The 18,891-nt window shown below is 41.7% G+C and overlaps 1 protein-coding gene and 1 pseudogene across 1 annotated transcript in view; one reads left to right on the top strand and one right to left on the bottom strand.

Moving 5' to 3' along the window:
- Positions 1–18,891, top strand: part of WDR76 (WD repeat domain 76) — a 43,857-nt gene that overhangs the window by 19,725 nt on the left and 5,241 nt on the right. The window contains exons 9-12 of the mRNA XM_003928925.4: positions 7,838–7,996; positions 13,173–13,390; positions 14,272–14,424; positions 17,014–17,067. Coding sequence (XP_003928974.1) covers positions 7,838–7,996; positions 13,173–13,390; positions 14,272–14,424; positions 17,014–17,067 — 584 coding nt within the window. The remainder of the gene's footprint in view (positions 1–7,837; positions 7,997–13,172; positions 13,391–14,271; positions 14,425–17,013; positions 17,068–18,891) is intronic.
- Positions 812–5,632, bottom strand: LOC141583424 (putative uncharacterized protein encoded by LINC00596; annotated as a pseudogene).

Here is an 18,891-nt window from a genome sequence, read left to right as displayed (position 1 = left end):
ATTAACTGCCAGCAAACTTTATTACACTTTAGATGTGTATGTGAAAAGATCACACAAAGTTCTTAGTTTTCTAGTTGTGTTTAAAATATTGTCTGCTATGGTCTGAATTCCCTCCCCCCAATCCCCCACCAAATTCATATGTCGAAATACTGATCCCTGTGATATTAGGAGGTAGGACCTTTGGGAGGTGATAAGGTCATGAATGAGATTAGTGCCCTTAAAAAAGAAACCCAAGAGAGACCACTGCCCCTTATACCATATGAGGACACAGCTAGAAGGCACCAACTATGAACCAGAAAGTGGCCAGACGTTGCGTGAGCTGGAATCTTGACCTTGGTCTTCCTGGTCACCAGGACTGTGAGAAATAAATTGCTGCCGTTTATAAGCACTCAGTATGTTGTTTTAGCAGCCCAAATGGACTAAGACACAGTTTCTAAGCTGTATCAAAATATCTTCCCAGGAACCTGCTTTGGGATGATTCCAGTCATCTTTGATGAGCCAGAAATAGATATTGCATTTCATTCATTGTGCATATAATTCTGAAGGAAGTGCTGTCTGTTGTTAATTGAGAAAAGTCAAGTTAATGTTCTCTGAATTTATTTTTTTATTGGGGAAGAAAACCAAAGACATGAAAAATGCCATAAGGATAATTAATGAAGATGAAACAGTGGTGACTTGAAGTTGGTTGGGGTTTATAAACAAAATTTGCAAGTCGGAAGACAGAGATAGAAACCAAGTTCTCTCTTATTTTGGGATCAGAGATTCTCCCTTATTTTGATAAGATGTGAGTGGGGGTAGGAGGTGATAGGATTTAGCAATGACAACTGAAGCAAAAAAGTGGAAAGAAGATCAGAATAGTCTATTTTAGAAGCCAAGATAAGAGTTTCAAGGATGGGAGGTTGGCAGAGCATTTTGCAGAGAAGTTAAAAGAATGAGCCGGGCGCGGTGGCTCAAGCCTATAATCCCAGCACTTTGGGAGGCCGAGGCAGGTGGATCATGAGGTCAAGAGATCGAGACCATCCTGGTCAACATGGTGAAACCCTGTCTCCACTAAAAATACAAAAATTAGCTGGGCATGGTGGTGCATGCCTGTAGTCCCAGCTACTCAGGAGGCTGAGGCAGGAGAATTGCTTGAACCCAGGAGGCGGAGGTTGCGGTGAGCCGAGATTGCGCCATTGCACTCCAGTCTGGGTAACAAGAGTGAAACTCCGTCTCAAAAAAAAAAAAAAAAAAAAAAAAAGAATGGAGAAAAGGCCATTGATTATGAAAATAGGGTACCATTAGTTGAGAGAATAGCTTTGACAATGAGTTAAGTAAGGAACAGGGGCTTTTGGAGATTAAGAAAGTATGGGGTAATGGAAGAACTGGAAGCAATGGGATAGAGACTACTGTTTTTTTTGTTTGTTTCTTTTTTCTGAGACTTAATCCCACTTTGTTGCCTAGGCTGGAGTGCAGTAGCATGATCATAGCTCACTGCAGCCTCAGCCTCCCAGGCTCAAGCGATCTTCTACTTCAGCTTCCTGAGTAGCTGGGGTTACAGTGATGTGCCACCATGCCTGGCTAATTTTTTTTATTTTTTGTAGAGACAGGGTTGTCGCTATGTTGCCTAGGCTGATCTAGAACTCCTGAGCTCAAGCATTCCACCTGCTTCAGCCTCACAAAGTGCTGGGATTACAGGTGTGAGCCACTGCCCCCATCTGAGAATACTTTTTTTTTCTTTTTGAGATGGAGTTTTGCTCCTGTTGCCCAGGTTGGAGTACAGTGGCTTGATTTTAGCTCACTGCAACCTCCACTTGCCAGGTTCAAGCATTTCTCCTGCCTCAGCCTCTTTAGTAGCTGGGACTACAGGCACTCGCCACCACACCCAGCTAATTTTTGTATTTTTAGTAGAGAGAATTTCACCGTGTTGGCTGGGCTGGTCTGACCTTGTGATCCACCTCCCTTGGCTTCTTGTCAAAGAGCTTGGATTACAGGCATGAGCCACTGTGCCAAGCCCTGAGACTACTATTTGAAGAATTTTGAAAAGGAAAAATTGCGAATTAGCATGATTAAGTGAAGATATTTTTTGGATGAGTTAATCTGTATAGAATTTAAGACTTACGACCGGGCGCCGTGGCTCATGCCTGTAATCCTAGCACTTTGGGAGGCCGAGGTGGGTGGATCACCTGAGGTCAGGAGTTCAAGACCAGCCTGGCCACCATGGTGAAACCCCGTCTTTTTTTAAAAAAAAAAAAATGAATTTAAGACTTACGTGAAAATCCTTTTTTCTTTTTCTTTCTTTCTTTCTTTTTAAGATGGCGTCTCACTTTGTCGCCCAGGCCGGAGTGCAGTGGTGTGATCTTAAGTCATTGCAACCTCCACCTCCCGGGTTCAAGCAATTCTCCTACCTCAGCCTCCTAAGTAGCTGGGATTAACAGGCATGTGCCATGCCACCATGCTCGGCTTATTTTTTGTATTTTTAGTAGAGGTGGGGCTTTACTGTGTTAGCCAGGGTGGTCTCCATCTCTTGACCTTATGATCTGCCCACCTCGGCCTCCCAAAGTGCTGGGATTACAGGCGTGAGCCACTGTGCCTGGCCCAAAAATCCTTTTCCTCCTATCTTTCCTGGTGACTCCAAAAATCTGTATTACAGCTGAGCGCGGTGGCTCACGCCTATAATCCCAGCACTTTGGGAGGCCGAGGTGGGTGGATCATGAGGTCAAGAGATCGAGACCTTCCTGGTCAACATGGTGAAACCCCGTCTCTACTAAAAATACAAAAATTAGCTGGGCATGGTAGTGCACGCCAGTAGTCCCAGCTACTTGGGAGGCTGAGGCAGGAGAATTGCTTTAACCCAGGAGACGGAGGTTGCGGTGAGCCGAGATTGCACCATTGCACTCCAGCCTGGGTAACAAGAGTGAAACTCCGTCTTAAAAAAAAAAAAAATCTGTATGACTAGGTCTCTATAGTCCAGTATCTCCATTCACCTAGTTCCAGGATACTTGGCAATCTCGTTAACAGACTTAGCAAGTCTAAAAACAATATCATCTTGCCTATCCTGTGCTCACAATTTCCCAGTTTTTTTAAGTAGCTTTATGGAGGTATAATTTATCATAAAATCCACCTACTTAAAATGTAAAATGCAGCGTTTTCTTTTTTTCTTTTTTTTCTTTTTTATTTATTTTTTTTTGAGACGGAGTTTTGCTCTTGTTACCCAGGCTGGAGTGCAATGGCGCGATCTCGGCTCACCGCAACCTCCACCTCCTGGGTTCAAGCAATTCTCCTGCCTCAGCCTCCCGAGTAGCTGGGATTACAGGCGTGCACCACCATGCCCAGCTAATTTTTGTGTTTTTAGTAGAGACGGGGTTTCACCATGTTGACCAGAATGGTCTCGATCTCTTGACCTTGTGATCCACCCGTCTCAGCCTCCCAAAGTGCTGGGATTACAGGCGTGAGCCACTGCGCCTGGCCCTTTTTTTTGTTTTGAGATGGGAGTCTCACTCTGTTGCCCAGGCTGGAGTGCTGTGGTATGATCCCAGCTCACTGCAACCTCTGCCTCCTGGCCTCAGGCAATTCTTGTGCCTCTGCCTCCCAAGTAGCTGGGGTTATAGGTGCTTGCTGCCACACCTAGCTAATTTTTGTATTTTTTGTAGAGATGAGGTTTCTTCATGTTGGCCAGGCTGATCTCGAACTCCTGACCTCAAATAATCCATCTGCCTTGTCCTCCCCATGCTGGGATTACAGGTGTGAGCCAGCATGCCTGGCCTCAATGGTTTTTAATAAGTTTACTGAGTTGTTTAATTTTCATAGTCTGGTTTTAGAGCATTTTCATCATTTCTTTCTTTCTTTTTTTTTTTTTTTTGGTCTTTTTTTGTTTTTTTGAGAAAGATTTAACCTTGGCATTTTCATCATTTCTGTAAGATCCCTCATGCCGGCTGGGCACAGTGGCTCATGCCTGTGATTCCAGCGCTTTGGGAAGTTGTGATTCCAGCACTTTGGGAAGTTGAGGCAAGAGGATCGCTTAAGCCCACTAGTTCCAGACCTGCCTAGGTGACATAGTGAGACTCCTGTCTCTACCAAAAAAAAAAAAAAAAAAGGGTGTGGTGGTGTGTGCCTGTAGTCCCAACTACTCAGGAAGCTGAGCTGGGAAGATCTTCTGAGCCCAAGGAGATTGAGGTTGCAGTGAGCCATGATTATGCCACTGCATTCCAGGTTGGATTGACAGAGTGAGACCCTGTCTGCAAAAAAAAATTTTTTTTTAAATTTACTTATTCCAATAAGAAAGAAGCAGAACTTAATGTAGTACACTTAAAAACTAGCTACCAAGGAGAGAAATCCTGCAGCAGAGCTAGTAGACAGCATAATTTAGCTTCTGCTCTGCCTTGTGCACAGAATCCATACTGCTAAATGGAACAGATTCTGAGAATTTTCTCCTGTATTATTAAAAATAGAAGCACATTGTATTCTGATTTTCCCTCTTTTGAATGAGAAATAGGGAAATGGTTGCTGGGGAAAAATGAAGAAAAATAGAGGAAGTAGGGAAAGTGAATAGTAGAACTGATCATCTTCAAGGAAGTTTTCTTGGCCCATGGGAATGGTAACAGTGGTATGAATCCTGGTATATACTAATGAACAAGGCCAAGCATGGTGGCTCACACCTGTAATCTGAGCACTTTGGGAGGCCGAGGTGGGCAGATGACGAGGTCAAGAGATAGAGACTATCCTGCCCAATGTGGTGAAACCCCGTCTCTACTAAAAATACAAAAAGTAGGCGGGTACCTGTACTCCGGACTACTCGGGAGGCTGAGGCAGGAGACGCGCTTGAACCTGGGAGGCAGAGGTTGTAGTGACCTGAGATCCTGCCACTGTGCTCCAGCCTGGGTGACAGAGTGAGACTCCATCTAAAAAGAAGAAAAAGGCAATTAAAGATGATCCAACAAATGGAACAGAAAGTATATTTAGAAAAATTTCCTGCAATTAAGGCAGAATTGAATTGGCAGTTGAATGTGTACACCATGTTCCAGGAATATGAGAAGCTTACTAAATCTTCTTTTGTTTGTTTGTTTTTTGAGACAGAATTGTGCTCCATCACCCAGGTTGGAGTGCAGTGGTGAGATCTCAGATCACTGCAACCTCCGCCTCCCGGGTTCAAGAGATTCTCCTGCCTCAGCCTCCTGAGTAGCTGGAACTACAGGTGCGCAGCACCACACCCAACTAATTTTTGTATTTTTAGTAGAGATGGGGTCTCACCATACTGGCCAGGCTGGTCTCAAACTCCCGACCTCGTGATCTACCCACCTCGGCCTCCCAAAGTGCTTGGATTACAGGTGTGAGCCACCACCCTGCCTTGATTTTTATTTTTATTTTTATGCAGAGTCTCACTCTGTCCCCCGGGCTGGAGTGCAGTAGTGCATTTCCGCTCACCACAACCTCTGCCTCCTAGGCGGTGCAAGCGATTCTCCTGTCTCAACATGGTGAAACCCCATCTCCACTAAAAATACAAAAATTAGCCAAGCGTGGTGGTGAGCGCCTAGAATCTCAGCTACTCAGGAGGCCTAGGCAGGAGAATCTCTTGAACCCAGGAGGCGGAGGTTGCAGTGAGCCAAGATCATGCCACTGCACTTCAGCCTGGGTGACAGAGTGAGACTCCATCTCAAAAAAAAAAAAAAAAGACTGTTGGAGGTATGGTGAGAATAAGATTCTCAAATCAGTCATCAATAGAAATTGTCTAAAATTAACAGTTTAAAAAATAAAAAGCCACCGGGCATGGTGACTCACGCCTGTAATCCCAGCACTTTAGGAGGCTGAGGTAGGTGGATCATGAGGTCAAGTATTCAAGACCAGCCTGACCAACATGATGAAACCCCGTCTCTACTAAAACTACAAAAATTAGCTGGGCGTGGTGGTGTGTACTTGTAATCCCAGCTTCTAGGTTGGCTGAGGCAGAATTGCTTGAACCTGGGAGCGAAAGGTTGCAGTGAGCTGAGGCACCGTTGTACTCCATCCTGGGTGACAAAGCAGGACTCCCATCTCAAAAAATAAAAAGCATAATGACTACAGTTCCTTCTTGTTTTATACTTTTGTCGTTGCAGGAGATAATGTCTCTGTAAATACTTGAAGTTTAAAAATTCCTTTAGCTTCATATTCTTAAATTATTTTGACATCTTTGTATGTACCTATACAGATAGAATGACAGAGAAGAAATTTTACAAAAGGACCATGTGATATGTGCCATTTTAAATTACATTGAATTTGACTATAAAGATGTCTATAATAATACTCAGTATTTTCATGATAATTTTGGCTAATTTTAGATTTGGAAAGTTGTTTCTTTTTTTTTTTTTTTTTTTTTTTTTTTTTGAGAAGGAGTTTTGCTTTTGTTGCCCAGGCTGGAGTGCAGTGGTGTGATCTTGGATCAATGTAGCCTCCACCTCCTGGGTTTAAGCAATTCTCCTGCCTCAACCTTTCAAGTAGCCAAGATTACAGGCATGCACCACCATGCCCGGCTAAGTTTTGTATTTTTAGTAGAGATGGGGTTTCACTATGTTGGTCAGGCTGGTCTCGAACTGCAGACCTCAGGTGATGCCTCCACCTCGGCCTCGCAAAGTGCTGGGATTACAGGCGTGAGTCATTACACTGATCCTGGAGTGATTTTTTTTTTTTCTTGAGATGGTGTCTCACTCTGTCTCTCAGGCTGGAGTGCAGAGGCGCTATCTCGGCTCACTGCAGCCTCCACTTCTCTGGTTCAAGCATTTCTCTGCTTTAGCCTCCCTAGTAGCTGGGATTACAGTCGCCCACCACCACCTGCAGCTAATGTTTGTATTTTTAGGAGAGGTGAGGTTTCACCATCTTGGCCAGGCTGGTCTTGAACTCCTGCCCTTGTGATCCACCTGCCATGGCCTACCAAAGTGCTAGGAATACAGGTGTGAGCCACTGTGCCCGTGGCCTGGAGTGATTTTTTTTGTTGTTGTTGTTCTGGAGTGATTTTTTAAAAACATTCATCTTTGTACATTTCTGCATTGTTTGAGTTCTTTATAGCAAGAGAAAGGTTTGCTTTTCTAGAAAACAAATGCTGTAAACAAATATGCCAGTAGTTTCTGGTAACAGGAAGAGTATGTGTGATGATAATTTTTTCTCTTTTTTCCCTTATAAAAATATTTCATTTAAAATTTAAAAAAAGTGCTTTACCATTTCAGAGTAGACTAAGCCAGATTTGGAGGTGATGCTTTGTCTGGTTCATAATATGCCACACGGCATACAAACATAACTTACTTTGATCTGAAAAGTGACTTCTCAGGAATTGGCAATCCATTATGGAAAGAGTAGTCCTTAGGAGTAGGTATATTAATACGGAAATTCAAATACATGCCTTTTAATGGTGTATTTAGAGGACAAAATACGTCTAAAAGTATCATTTTTGTCCCAAGACCAAATACCTTATGAAAATTATGCTGAGAATGAGTAAATTAATATTATACAGAAGCCTGCTGCAGAAGCAAAGTGATAAGGTACTGATACTGTTTTGGTTAGCACTTACACCATATGTGAAATAAAGAGTAGATTTCTCATTTTCTGAGGATTTTATGAACTGACAGTAATATATAAAGTAGTATATTAGTTGCAGAAAGCTGGTCACTTAATGTGACTTGGTATTGTTGGATTGATAACTACAGAAAAGTTAATGACGATAAAGTTTCTAGTTCTGACTTTGTGAAGGGAAGAGTGGTTACAATTATAGACTAAGAAAAGACAATATAATCCTTTGTAAATGTAAATTCTTTAATGACATATTAGCATAGCAAAAATCACTACTTTTCACTAGTTTTGTTCTCTCTCCTCACTCTCAACTCTCTTCCAGACCCAGCAACCTAAAGAAGATGGAGTTTACCTTTTTCATCCCCATAGTCAGCCAGTTAGCTGTCTTTACTTTTCACCCGTCAATCCGGCCCACATACTGTCGCTAAGCTATGATGGCACGTTACGCTGTGGGGATTTTTCCAGGGCTGTTTTTGAAGAGGTAACTGTTAATGTGTTTACATGCTGACCTCAGATGATATTCTGGATTATTTATGAAATGTCCCATGAATAATTATTATATCAATCATATTGGTAGAAGTGGTATAGCAGAAAGACTTTGAGAAATACACTAAGTTCAAATCCCAGATCATCTATTACTAGTTGTATGACCTTGACAAGTTGCTTAACCTCTTTGTGTGTCACTTTCCTTAGTTGTGAAATGGGATATAAAAGTACTGATCTTATAGGGTTGTCATGAGAATTTCATGAGTTTATGCAGATAAAATACTTAGAACAGAGCCTAGCACATAGTGTGTGTTTGCATTTGCTAATTTTTTTTCCCAAAGGTTTTAAATAAAGTAACTTATTTTTCTGTTTTTAGGCATAAGACTTATATTTAGCTGGATGTGGTGGCTCATGCTTGTAATCCCAGTACTTTGGGAAGCCAAGGTGGGAGACTCACTTCAGGCCAGGAGTTCCAGATCAGCCTGGGCAACATGGCAATACTTTGTCTCTACCAAAAATAAAAGATATTAGCTGGGTGTGGTGGTGTGTGCCTGTAGTCTCAGCTACTCAGGAGACTGAGGTGGGAGGATCAGTTTTGCCAAGGAGACTAAGGCTGCAGTAAAGCTGTGATCACTTCATTGCACTTAAGCCTGGGCGACAGAGTGAGACCTTCTCTCAAAAGAAAACATCTTCTCCTTAATGTTTAAAACAAACATACCTTTTGAGATGAACTTTCAGATTTCCTTAACTGTATCAGATTGCCTCAATAAGAGAATTATTATAAGTTGAACTTTGTTTTTTCTTTTTTCTTTTTTTTTTTAAGACAGAGTTTCACTCTTGCTGCCCAGGCTGGAGTGCAATGGCGCGATCTCCGCTCACCACAACCTCCGCCTCCTGGGTTCGAGCAATTCTCCTGCCTCAGCCTCCTGAGGCACGCACCACCATGCCCAGCTAATGTTTTGTATTTTTAGTAGAGACGGGGTTTCACCATGTTGACCAGGATGGTCTCGATCTCTTGACCTCGTGATCCACCCGCCTCGGCCTCCCAAAGTGCTGGGATTACAGGCTTGAGCCACCGCACCCGGCTTTGTTTTTTCTTTTTTTTAGACAGAATTTCACTCTTGTCACCCAGGCTGGAGTGCAGTGGTGCGATCTTGGCTCACTGAAACCTCTGCTTGGCTTACTGCAACCTCCGCTTGGCTCACTGCAGGCTCTGCCTCCCGGGTTCAAGTGATTCTCCTGCCTCAGCCTCCTAAATAGCTGGGATTACAGGTGCCCACCACCACACCTGGCTAATTTTTATATTTTGTTTGTGTGTGTGGAGATGGAGTCTTGCTCTGTCGCCCGGGCTGGAGTGCAGTGCCTTTATCTTGACTCACTGCAACCTCCACCTCCTAGGTTCAAGTAATTCTACTGCCTCAGTTTCCCAAGTAGCTGGGACTATAGACTCATGCCACCATGCCTGGGTAATTTCTTTTGTATTTTAGTAGAGATGGGGTTTCACTGTGTTGGCCAGGCTGGTCTCAAACTCCTGGCCTCAGGTGACCCACAAGCGTTGGCCTCCCAAAGTGCTGGGATTGCAGGTGTGAGCCACTATGCTCAGCCATAATTTGAACTTAAAAAATATATAGATTTTAATATTTGTAAAACTTAGAATGAAAATTTAAATGTAGATCTTTATCCTTTATCTTATTTTGAATGGGATTTAAAAAATTTTTAGAGATTGTCAGTTTAAGAGCAATTTGTATGTGATACACAATGCAGAAAACCATATACTCATTACTGAAGTTACTTTAAAGTTACTAATTGATGATCAAGTTTATGCCTTAGTTTTTTTTTATATAAGCCAGTGCTCAAAATTAACACATTCTGGTATTTTGCAGTTATTCTAAATATGTATAGATGGTTCATAATTAATACTGTTATTGTTTTGGAGACTGAGTCTCTTTTGCCAAGGCTGGAGTGCAATGGTGTGATCTCCGCTTACTGCAACCTTTGCCTCTTGGGTTCAAGCAATTCTCCTGCCTCAGCCTCCTGAGTAGCTGGGATTATAGGGATTACAGGTGCCTGCCACCATGCCTGTAATCCCAGCATTTTGGGAGGCCGAGGAGGGCAGATCACTTGAGCTTAGGAGTTTGAGACCAGCCTGACCAACACAGGGAAACCCCATCTTTACTAACAATACGAAAGTTTGCTAGGCATGGTAGCGTGCATCTGTTGTCCCAGCTTTTCGGGAGTCTGAGGCATGAGAATTGCTTGAACCTGGGAGGTGGAGGCTGCAGTAAGCCGAGATTGTGTCACTGTAGTCCAGTCTGGGTGACAGAGGGAGACACTCAAAAAAGAGAAATATGTTACATACGATACAATTTACCATTTTAGGTGTACAGTTCTGTCAGTTTTGATGAATTGCGTACACCTACGTAACCATCATAATTAAGATATGGAGCCAGGTGCCTTGGCTCACACCTGTAATCCCAGCACTTTGGGAGGCTGAGGCAGGTGGATCACTTGAGGTCAGGAGTTTGAAACCAACTTGGCAAAACCCCATCTCTACTAAAAAAAAAAAAATACAAAAATTAGCCAGGCATGGGGGCTCACGCCTGTAATCCTAGCTATCCAGAGGCAAGGGCAGGGAGAATTGCTTGAACCCAGGAGGTAGAGGTTGCAGTCAGCCAAGATTGCATCATTGCACTCCAGCCTGAGTGACAGAGTGAGACTCTATCTCAAAAATATATATGTGTGTGTGTGTGTGTGTGTGTGTGTGTGTGTGTGTATAAAATTTCCATCTCCTCCAAAATTGTGTCATGACCTTTTGTAGTCATTGTCCTTCCACTGCCTGTAGTCCCTGGTGACCACTAATGTGATTACTGTCCCTATACTTTTGTCTTTTCATGAATGTCAAGCAATTGCAATTATATGTAGCCTTTTTTTTCTGGCTTCTTTTACCTAGTGTAACACTTTTAAGATTAATTCATGCTGTTGCATATATTCATAATTTGTTCCTGATTCTACTGACTGAACGGTTACCTTATGCTAGGCACTATCTTGAGTGTGCTTTATATACATCAAGTTTATAACACCTTAGAAAATGAGTAATGTGCATTTAACAGGTGAAAAAATCGAGGCAAAGAGGTTTATGAGGTTGCTCAAGGACGTAGATTGCAGAACAAGAATTTACACTAGGGTTTGTCTGACTCCAAAGCCCCTGCTCTTAACAATGTAAATATACTGAGTATGTCAAGTTTTATTTGTATATATTGATCTTTTTGGCGGGCTTGGGGGTTGTGATGCCTCTAGTATATTAGTTTGTTATTCTTAGTTAATAATACTTGTTATTAGAACTAAAAATCAGCAATTAATGATTCAACAATAAGAATTGTGGTCGTCCTCTCTTACATGATAGAAAGATTTATTTTTTTGTTCTTTATGTGTATGAGTCCTAAACCCAAAGTGATTGCATTGCTGATTACATGTGATTAAAAACTTAATAACATGCTCATGATAAAATATTTACAGTAAATCAGATATGAAAGTAAATCTGCCTTTCATTCCCATTATTCATAAGTAACCATTGTTTCTTTTTTTTTGAGACGGAGTTTCACTCTTGTTACCCAGGCTGGAGTGCAATGGCGTGATCTCGGCTCACCGCAGCCTCTGCCTCCTGGGTTCAGGCAATTCTCCTGCCTCAGCCTTCTGGGTAGCTGGGTTTACAGGCATGCGCCACCATGCCCAGCTAATTTTTTGTATTTTTAGTAGGGACGGGGTTTCACCATGACTAGGATGATCTCGATCTCTTGACCTCGTGATCCACCCGCCTCGGCCTCCCAAAGTGCTGGGATTACAGGCGTGAGCCAGCGCGCCCGGCCTATATCTTGTGTATGCTTTCAGAAAGTGCACTTATTCTTACAAGCATATAGTTATACTTTTTGTTGTTGTTGTTGTTGTTGTTTTGAGACAGAGTCTCCCTCTTTCACCAGGAGCCAGGCTGGAGTGCAGTGGCACAATCTCGGCTCACTGCAACTTCTGCCTCCTAGCTTCAAGCAATTCTCTTGCCTCAGTCTCCTGAGTAGCTGGGACTACAGGCATGCGCCACCACATCGAGATTATTTTTGTATTTTAGTTAGAGGGGTTTCACTGTGTTGGCCAGGATGGTCTTGGTCTCTTGACCTCATGATCCACCTGCCTTGGCCTCCCAAAGTGGTGAGATGACAGGCGTGAGCTACTGCACACGGCCTAATTACACATTTTTTTTCCCTCTTCTTTATACTAATGGATTCATACTAATATATGTAGCCTTTTGCAGCTCTTTTCACTTAGTAGTATATCTTGGACAGCTAATAATATAAAACTACCTTATTCTTTTTAGCATTGCATGGTATTTCAAAGCAGAGATGGACCATTATTTATTTAACCAGATCTTTCTTGTTGGATATTAAAGTTGCTTCTTATAAGCAGTCTTGCAGCAGGCGTTGTTATAGATCTTAGTAAAATTACTGAGTCAAAAAGTATAAGCATTAAACATTTTGATAGATGTAGCCTGATTAACTGTCAAAAATATATAAATTTACTCTTCTACTAAGAGTAGGTAGGCATTCAGCTGTGCATCTTGGATTTGGTTGGCAAAGTTACCTTGCTTATTAGGATTAATATTAATTTCTGTTGGGTAGAATTCTGATTGCGTTATTTTCCTGTTAATTTGCGAAGGGTAGATCTGGAACTGAGGTTTATTGGGTTTGAGAAATTTGGGATGTAGCCATGATACGGGTAGGTGGGCCATTTAATTATAGGCAAGTCTCACAGCTGATCAGTGCCTTCTTTGCTTTCTTTTTTTTTTTTTTTTTTAATTTTCAGGTAGATGGAATAAGTTCTAATGTTCAGTAGCAGAGGTAGGGTAACTATGGTTAAAAACAGTGTATTGTGTATTTTAAAATAGCCAGAAGAGAGGACTTGAAATGATCTCAACACATAAAAATGACAAATATTCAAAGTGGTGGATATCCTAAATACCCTGATTGTGTTTCCGTTGTGTCCTGTGCATATGATGGGGATGGTGGGAGAATAAATGAGGTTATTTGAGTAAAGTGTTTTGTAACTCTTTACCAAATAGTTTATGCTCTGGTTTTCTTTACAAGAGGAATGTGGTACAAGCTGATTGGTATTTATATTCTTAGGTATATAGAAATGAAAGAAGTAGCTTTTCCTCCTTCGACTTCTTGGCAGAAGATGCCTCCACTTTAATAGTAGGACACTGGGATGGAAAGATGTCACTGGTGGATAGACGGACACCTGGAACTTCTTATGAGAAACTTATCAGTTCTTCTATGGGAAAAATAAGAACTGTTCATGTCCACCCAGTGCATAGACAGTATTTTATCACTGCCGGATTGAGGTATGGTCTTTATAAGGCTTTATGACTTGGACCTTTTAATGCCACAGTTACCTGGTTTAGTTTGGTTGTCAGAGATACCTGACTTTTGTAATACCCAAAGGCCAAGTACTTTCCCTTTCTGTACTGATTGAAACTTTTTTTGAGTGATTTTTTTTTTTTGGAAAAGTAGAAATTCTTTTAGATTTAACAAATAGTGAAAATGCTGAAAGAAATTTTTGTTTTCCTTGGCATTACATGCATTTACTTTTAATCATATGAGAAGAAAATTTAAAGGAAAAAAAAAGTTGTATGTGTGTTAACTTTTTTCTTGGAAGGATTGAAAAACCAGTTAGAAACTTGATGGCTGGGTGTGGTGGCTCATGCCTGTAATCCCAGCACTTTGGGAGGCTGAGGCAAGCAGATCCCTTGAGGTCAGGAGTTCAAGACTGGCCTGGCCACTATGGTGAGACCCTATCCCTACTAAAAATACAAAAATCAGCCAGGTGTGGTGGTGCACACATATAATTCCAGCCACTGAGGAGGCTGAGACAGCAGAATCACTTGAACAAGGGAGGCAAAAGTTGGAGTGAGCCAAGATCACACCACTGTGCCCCAGTCCGGATGACCGAGCGAGACTTAGTCTCAAAAAAACAAAATAAAGCAAAACAAAACTTGTCTTTCTGTACACACTGGTTACCTGTATCTACTATAGTTTTGGGATGTGTCTAGTATTTTACTTGTTATCTATACTGCTTTTGGGAAAATTACAGATTATTAGAGGTTTCTGTCTTAAATGCTCTTCAGTATAGCAAGTATGTGAGTGTCTAACTTACCTTTAGTCCTGTTGTAGAGTCTCGTTACATCTGCTATGGCAACACTGATCATTGTTTCTGCCATTACAGGGATATTCATATTTATGATGCAAGGCACCTGAATTCCAGGGGAAGTCAGCCTTTGATTTCTTTGACTGAACATACAAAGAGCATTGCTTCTGCCTATTTTTCGCCTCTTACTGGTAACAGAGTGGTGACCACATGTGCTGATTGTAATCTGAGGTAAATTGGGAAGGCAGAAATATGTTTTTAAGGAATCTGAGGAGTCTGTAACTACTGTGTTAGTCAAAAGCTTTGTTTACTGCTGTCCCTATTAAATTGCTAGTGTTAATGTTTTGTAGTCATATCTCAGTTCCCAAAGACCAGTGACCTGTATTTAATGGGTTTTCAGCAGTTCTTGAAATTTCTTCGAGACTGGCAAAGGTCCATAGCTACCCTGGGGGGTTTATGGTCAGGTTTCCCTTTTAGCACTGAAGAATCCCAGAAACCAGGCTGCATAGCATTCTGAAAAGGAGATAATTTTAGCATACTTTGGGGTCAGTGGGATTTATTCCATAAGTGAAGTGCTGAATGGAAATTGCAGAGCTCCCGACATTGGGCAGACAGAAAATAGCAAAAACTGGGATGCTATACAAACTATTGGTTGGATATGGTTTTATAGTTCTAGGGTTTTAGCTTTAGTACCTTTCTATAGCTACTACCTAAAAACGGATTTAAAGTGTAATATAAACCAATTGAACAGAAAACAGTGTCAGTGAAGATATCGGGAACATTAGTGTAGTCACAAAGGAAAATTATTTTGTTCTCTTTTAGAATCCCCGATTCTGCTTAAAATTGCAAGCACTTCTCAGTTTATGAGTGTTTTTACCTTAAGTAATTTTGGAATTCATATATTACTCAGTTGAATGTATACTGTGCACCAGGCTCCAGAATGGCACCCAATTTCTGTTTAAACCCATGTATTGGGAAGAGCATGGTCTGCAGAGTGTGACAGGTGTCCAGTTAGGTTCTAGCAAAGTCTGTATTACCAGATGGTGCAGAAAGAGAGTCACCAGGAGTGGCAGGCCAGGATCTCCTTTCCACTCATGCAGTTTTCTTTGTCTTAAGGGCTACCTGTTCTGTTCCTGTTCATTTACACTGCAGTTTACTCTTGTTACATTAACCGTTAGTGGTTTGACTTTCTACTAATCTATTTAGGCCATAAGCTCTAGTGCCTAGAAACCACATAGAAAAGCTAGGCACAAGGAGAAGAGAAGAAGTTGGAGATGCTTTCAGTTTTCTTTTTTTCTTCTTTTTTTTAAAATACGGGGTTTCACCATGTTGGCCAGGATGGTCTCGATTTCTTGATCTCGTGATCCGCCCGCCTCAGCCTCCCAAAGTGCTGGGATTACAGGCGTGAGCTGCCGCACCCGGTGCTTTTGGTTTTCTTCTGCTGAGGTGCTCAGTGGAGGCTTTTAGACTCCTCTCCAACTGCCATATAAAACCTGCTCTATTTGGCCATGTGCAGTGGCTCATGCCTATAATCCCAGCATTTCTGAGGCGGGAGGATCAGTTGAGCCCAGGAATTCGAGACCAGCCTGGGCAACATAGGGAGACCTTGTCTCTACAGAAAAAAAATTAGCCGGATGTGATAGTGTGTGCTTATAGTCCCACCTACCTGGGAGGCTGAGGTGGGAGGATCACTTGAGCCTGGAAGGTTAAGGCTTCAGTGAGCTGTGACAGCGCCATTGCACTTCAGCCTGAGCATCACAATGAGACGCTGTCTCTTGAAAAACCAAAACGCAGCTCCTCTCCTCGGTTGCTGGCTGGTCTTAGTCTGGAAATGACACTATCAGGCCTTCAACTGGTAAGTCTCAGGAATACTGCTGTTGATACATGGATGTGCTTTTAGGTAATTTGTATATTTTCAGACCACATCTGTTATATCCCATATTATTGTGAATTGTTGAATATAGTTTGACAGTTCAAATTGTTACTTTAGAAAGTGCATTTTAAGTTTGGAGTAATAGTATTTAAATAAATTATTGCTATTTATCATTTATCATTCATTTTTTTTTCAGACAGGATCTTTTTGTTGCCCAGACTGGAGTGCAGTGGCATAATCATGGCTCACTGCAATTCTGATCTGCTGGGCTCCAGCAATCCTACTGCCTTAGCTTCCCAAGTAGCTGGGACTACAGGCATTTGCCTAGCTGTATATATATATTTATTTTTTATAGAGATGGGGTCTCACTATATTGCCCAGGCTGTTCTCAAACTCCTGGCCTCAAGTGATCCTCCCACCTTGGCCTCAAAATGCTGAGATTACAGGTGTGAGCCACCATGCCCAGCCAAATGATTTCTACACTAAACTATAAGCACTGACTTACTTTATAATACATCTTTAACTTTTGTTTAGTATCTTGGCCAAGATTTGTTAGAGCCTGATCCTACTCTTTTTTTTTTTTTTTTAAGACAGGTTGTGCTCATAGCTCGGTGTAAACCTCAGACTCTTGGGTTCAAGTGATCTACTTGCACTCAGCCTCCTGAGTAGCTCAGACTACAGGCATGTGCCCCACGCCCAGCTAATTTTTAATTTTTTGTACAGATGGGTCTCACTGTGTTGCCTAGGCTGGTCTCAAACTCCTGGCCTCAGGTGATCCTCCTGTGGATTATAGGCATGAGCCTCTAAACCTAGTCTAATCCTACATATTTTTAAATGACAGTTACATATTTCATACCATGAACTAATGAGAAGCTTGTTAAATACACTGATACTTGTTTTGTAAAGTTTTTAAGAAACAAAAGAGTGTCTTACTCTCTATTTTGCAGAATTTTTGACAGCAGCTGTGTATCTTCTAACATTCCTCTCCTCACCACCATCAGGTAGGCTTCTATAGGCCAAAAAACGTAGACTGTGGATTACTGTGAACTGTTTGTTGCAGTGCATACATTAGACATCTGATTGTCAAAGAGATGTAATAGTGCTGATTTTTGCCTACAAACATACACTGTGTAAGTGTCCGTTTGCTAGTTCCTATCCAGAAGGGTTCTTACTTCTAGGTTCCCTGTGTCTGTAGAGGTTCAGTCTCTTTTAGTCAGTAGCTGTTCTCTTCTGATGGGAGATTATTTTTAGTTAAGGTTAATGACTTTATTCAGACCTGAACTACTCATGCTATCTTATTTAAGAAGACTGTAGCTACTCTCTTGCTGATGAGGCTTTCTGAAGTTCTGTTTATTTGTGTCTGTTTATTCTGAACATAGAGGACTTCCCCATCTTCTCACTTCATTTCTTTGATTATACTCTAGCATTAACTATTTTGAATGTGTGTATTTTACATCAAACTACTCAATGCCGCCTTCTAGATATCCCTCTTTGTCAGTATTTATGAAGTTGGGAATTGAGTGTGTGATATATGTTGATTGTTGTTTCATGAGTTTTACACTCTATAGAGGCTATAGTTGAGTATGTTCATTTTCTTTTTCAGAATTGTTTTCTTATTTTCCTTTTTCAAACATTTTGTTCCATTTCATCAGTTTCTTTTTTTTGTGGGGGGGAGTCCACAATTTTTTATTTTTTTAAAGACAGTCTCATTTTGTAGCCCAAGCTGGAGTACAATGGCATGATCTCAGCTCACTGCAACCTCCGCCTTCTGGGTTCAAGTGATTCTCGTGCCTCAGCCTCCCAAGAAGCTGGGATTACAGGTGCATGCCACCTCACCTGGCTAATTTTTGTATTTTTAGTAGAGATGAGGTTTCTCCATGTTGGTCAGGCTGATCTCGAACTTCTGATCTCAAGCGATCCACCCATCTTGGCCTCTCAAAGTGCCAGGATTACAGGTGTGAGACACTGTGGCCAGCTTGTTTTATTTTTATTTTATTTATTTATATATTTATTTTGAGACATAGTCTCGCTCTGTTGCCCAGGCTGGAGTGCACTGGCATGATCTGTGCTCACTGCAGCCTCCACCTCCCAGTTTCAAGCGATTCTCCTGCCTCAGATCCTGAGTAGCTGGGATTATTGGCACACGCCACTATACCCAGCTATTTTTTCTATTTTTTTTTTTTTAGTAGAGATGGGGTTTCACCATGCTGGCCAGGCTGGTTTTGAACTCCCGGCCTCAAGTGATCCACCCGCCTTGCCCTCCTAAAGTGCTGGGATTACAGGCATGAGCCAATGCACCCAGTCTTATTTTTTAATTGACTAATAAAATTGTATATATTTATCATGTATAACATGTTGTTTTGAAATATATACACTGTGGAATGGCTAAATCAAGCTAGTTAACATATGTATTACCTCACGTGCTTACCATTTTTTTGTGGTGAGAACACTTAAAATCTGTCAGCAATCTTCACTAATATAGTACATTGTTAATAACTATAGTCATCCTGATGTACAATAGATCTTGAATGTATTCCTCCTGTTAACTGAAATTTCATATTCTTTGACTGACATCTCCCCAACCCTTCCCCTCTCTGCCAACCAGTCTGTTAACCACTCTCTCTTTTTTTTTTTATAAGACGGGGTTTCGCCATGTTGGTCAGGATGGTCTCGATCTCCAGACCTCGTGATCCGCCCACTTCAGCCTCCCAAAGTGTTGAGATTACAGGCGTGAGCCACGGCGCCCGGCCCCACTCTCTCTTTTTTTTAAAATAAGGAACAGGGTCTTGCTCTGTTGCTCAGCATGGAGTACTGTGGCATGATCA

Source organism: Saimiri boliviensis, chromosome 2 (assembly GCF_048565385.1).
Source record: "Saimiri boliviensis isolate mSaiBol1 chromosome 2, mSaiBol1.pri, whole genome shotgun sequence".
In the NCBI taxonomy this organism is placed as follows: Eukaryota; Metazoa; Chordata; class Mammalia; order Primates; family Cebidae; genus Saimiri; species Saimiri boliviensis.
Note: the sequence above shows the minus strand (reverse complement) of the source record. Positions and strands in the feature narration are given on the sequence as shown.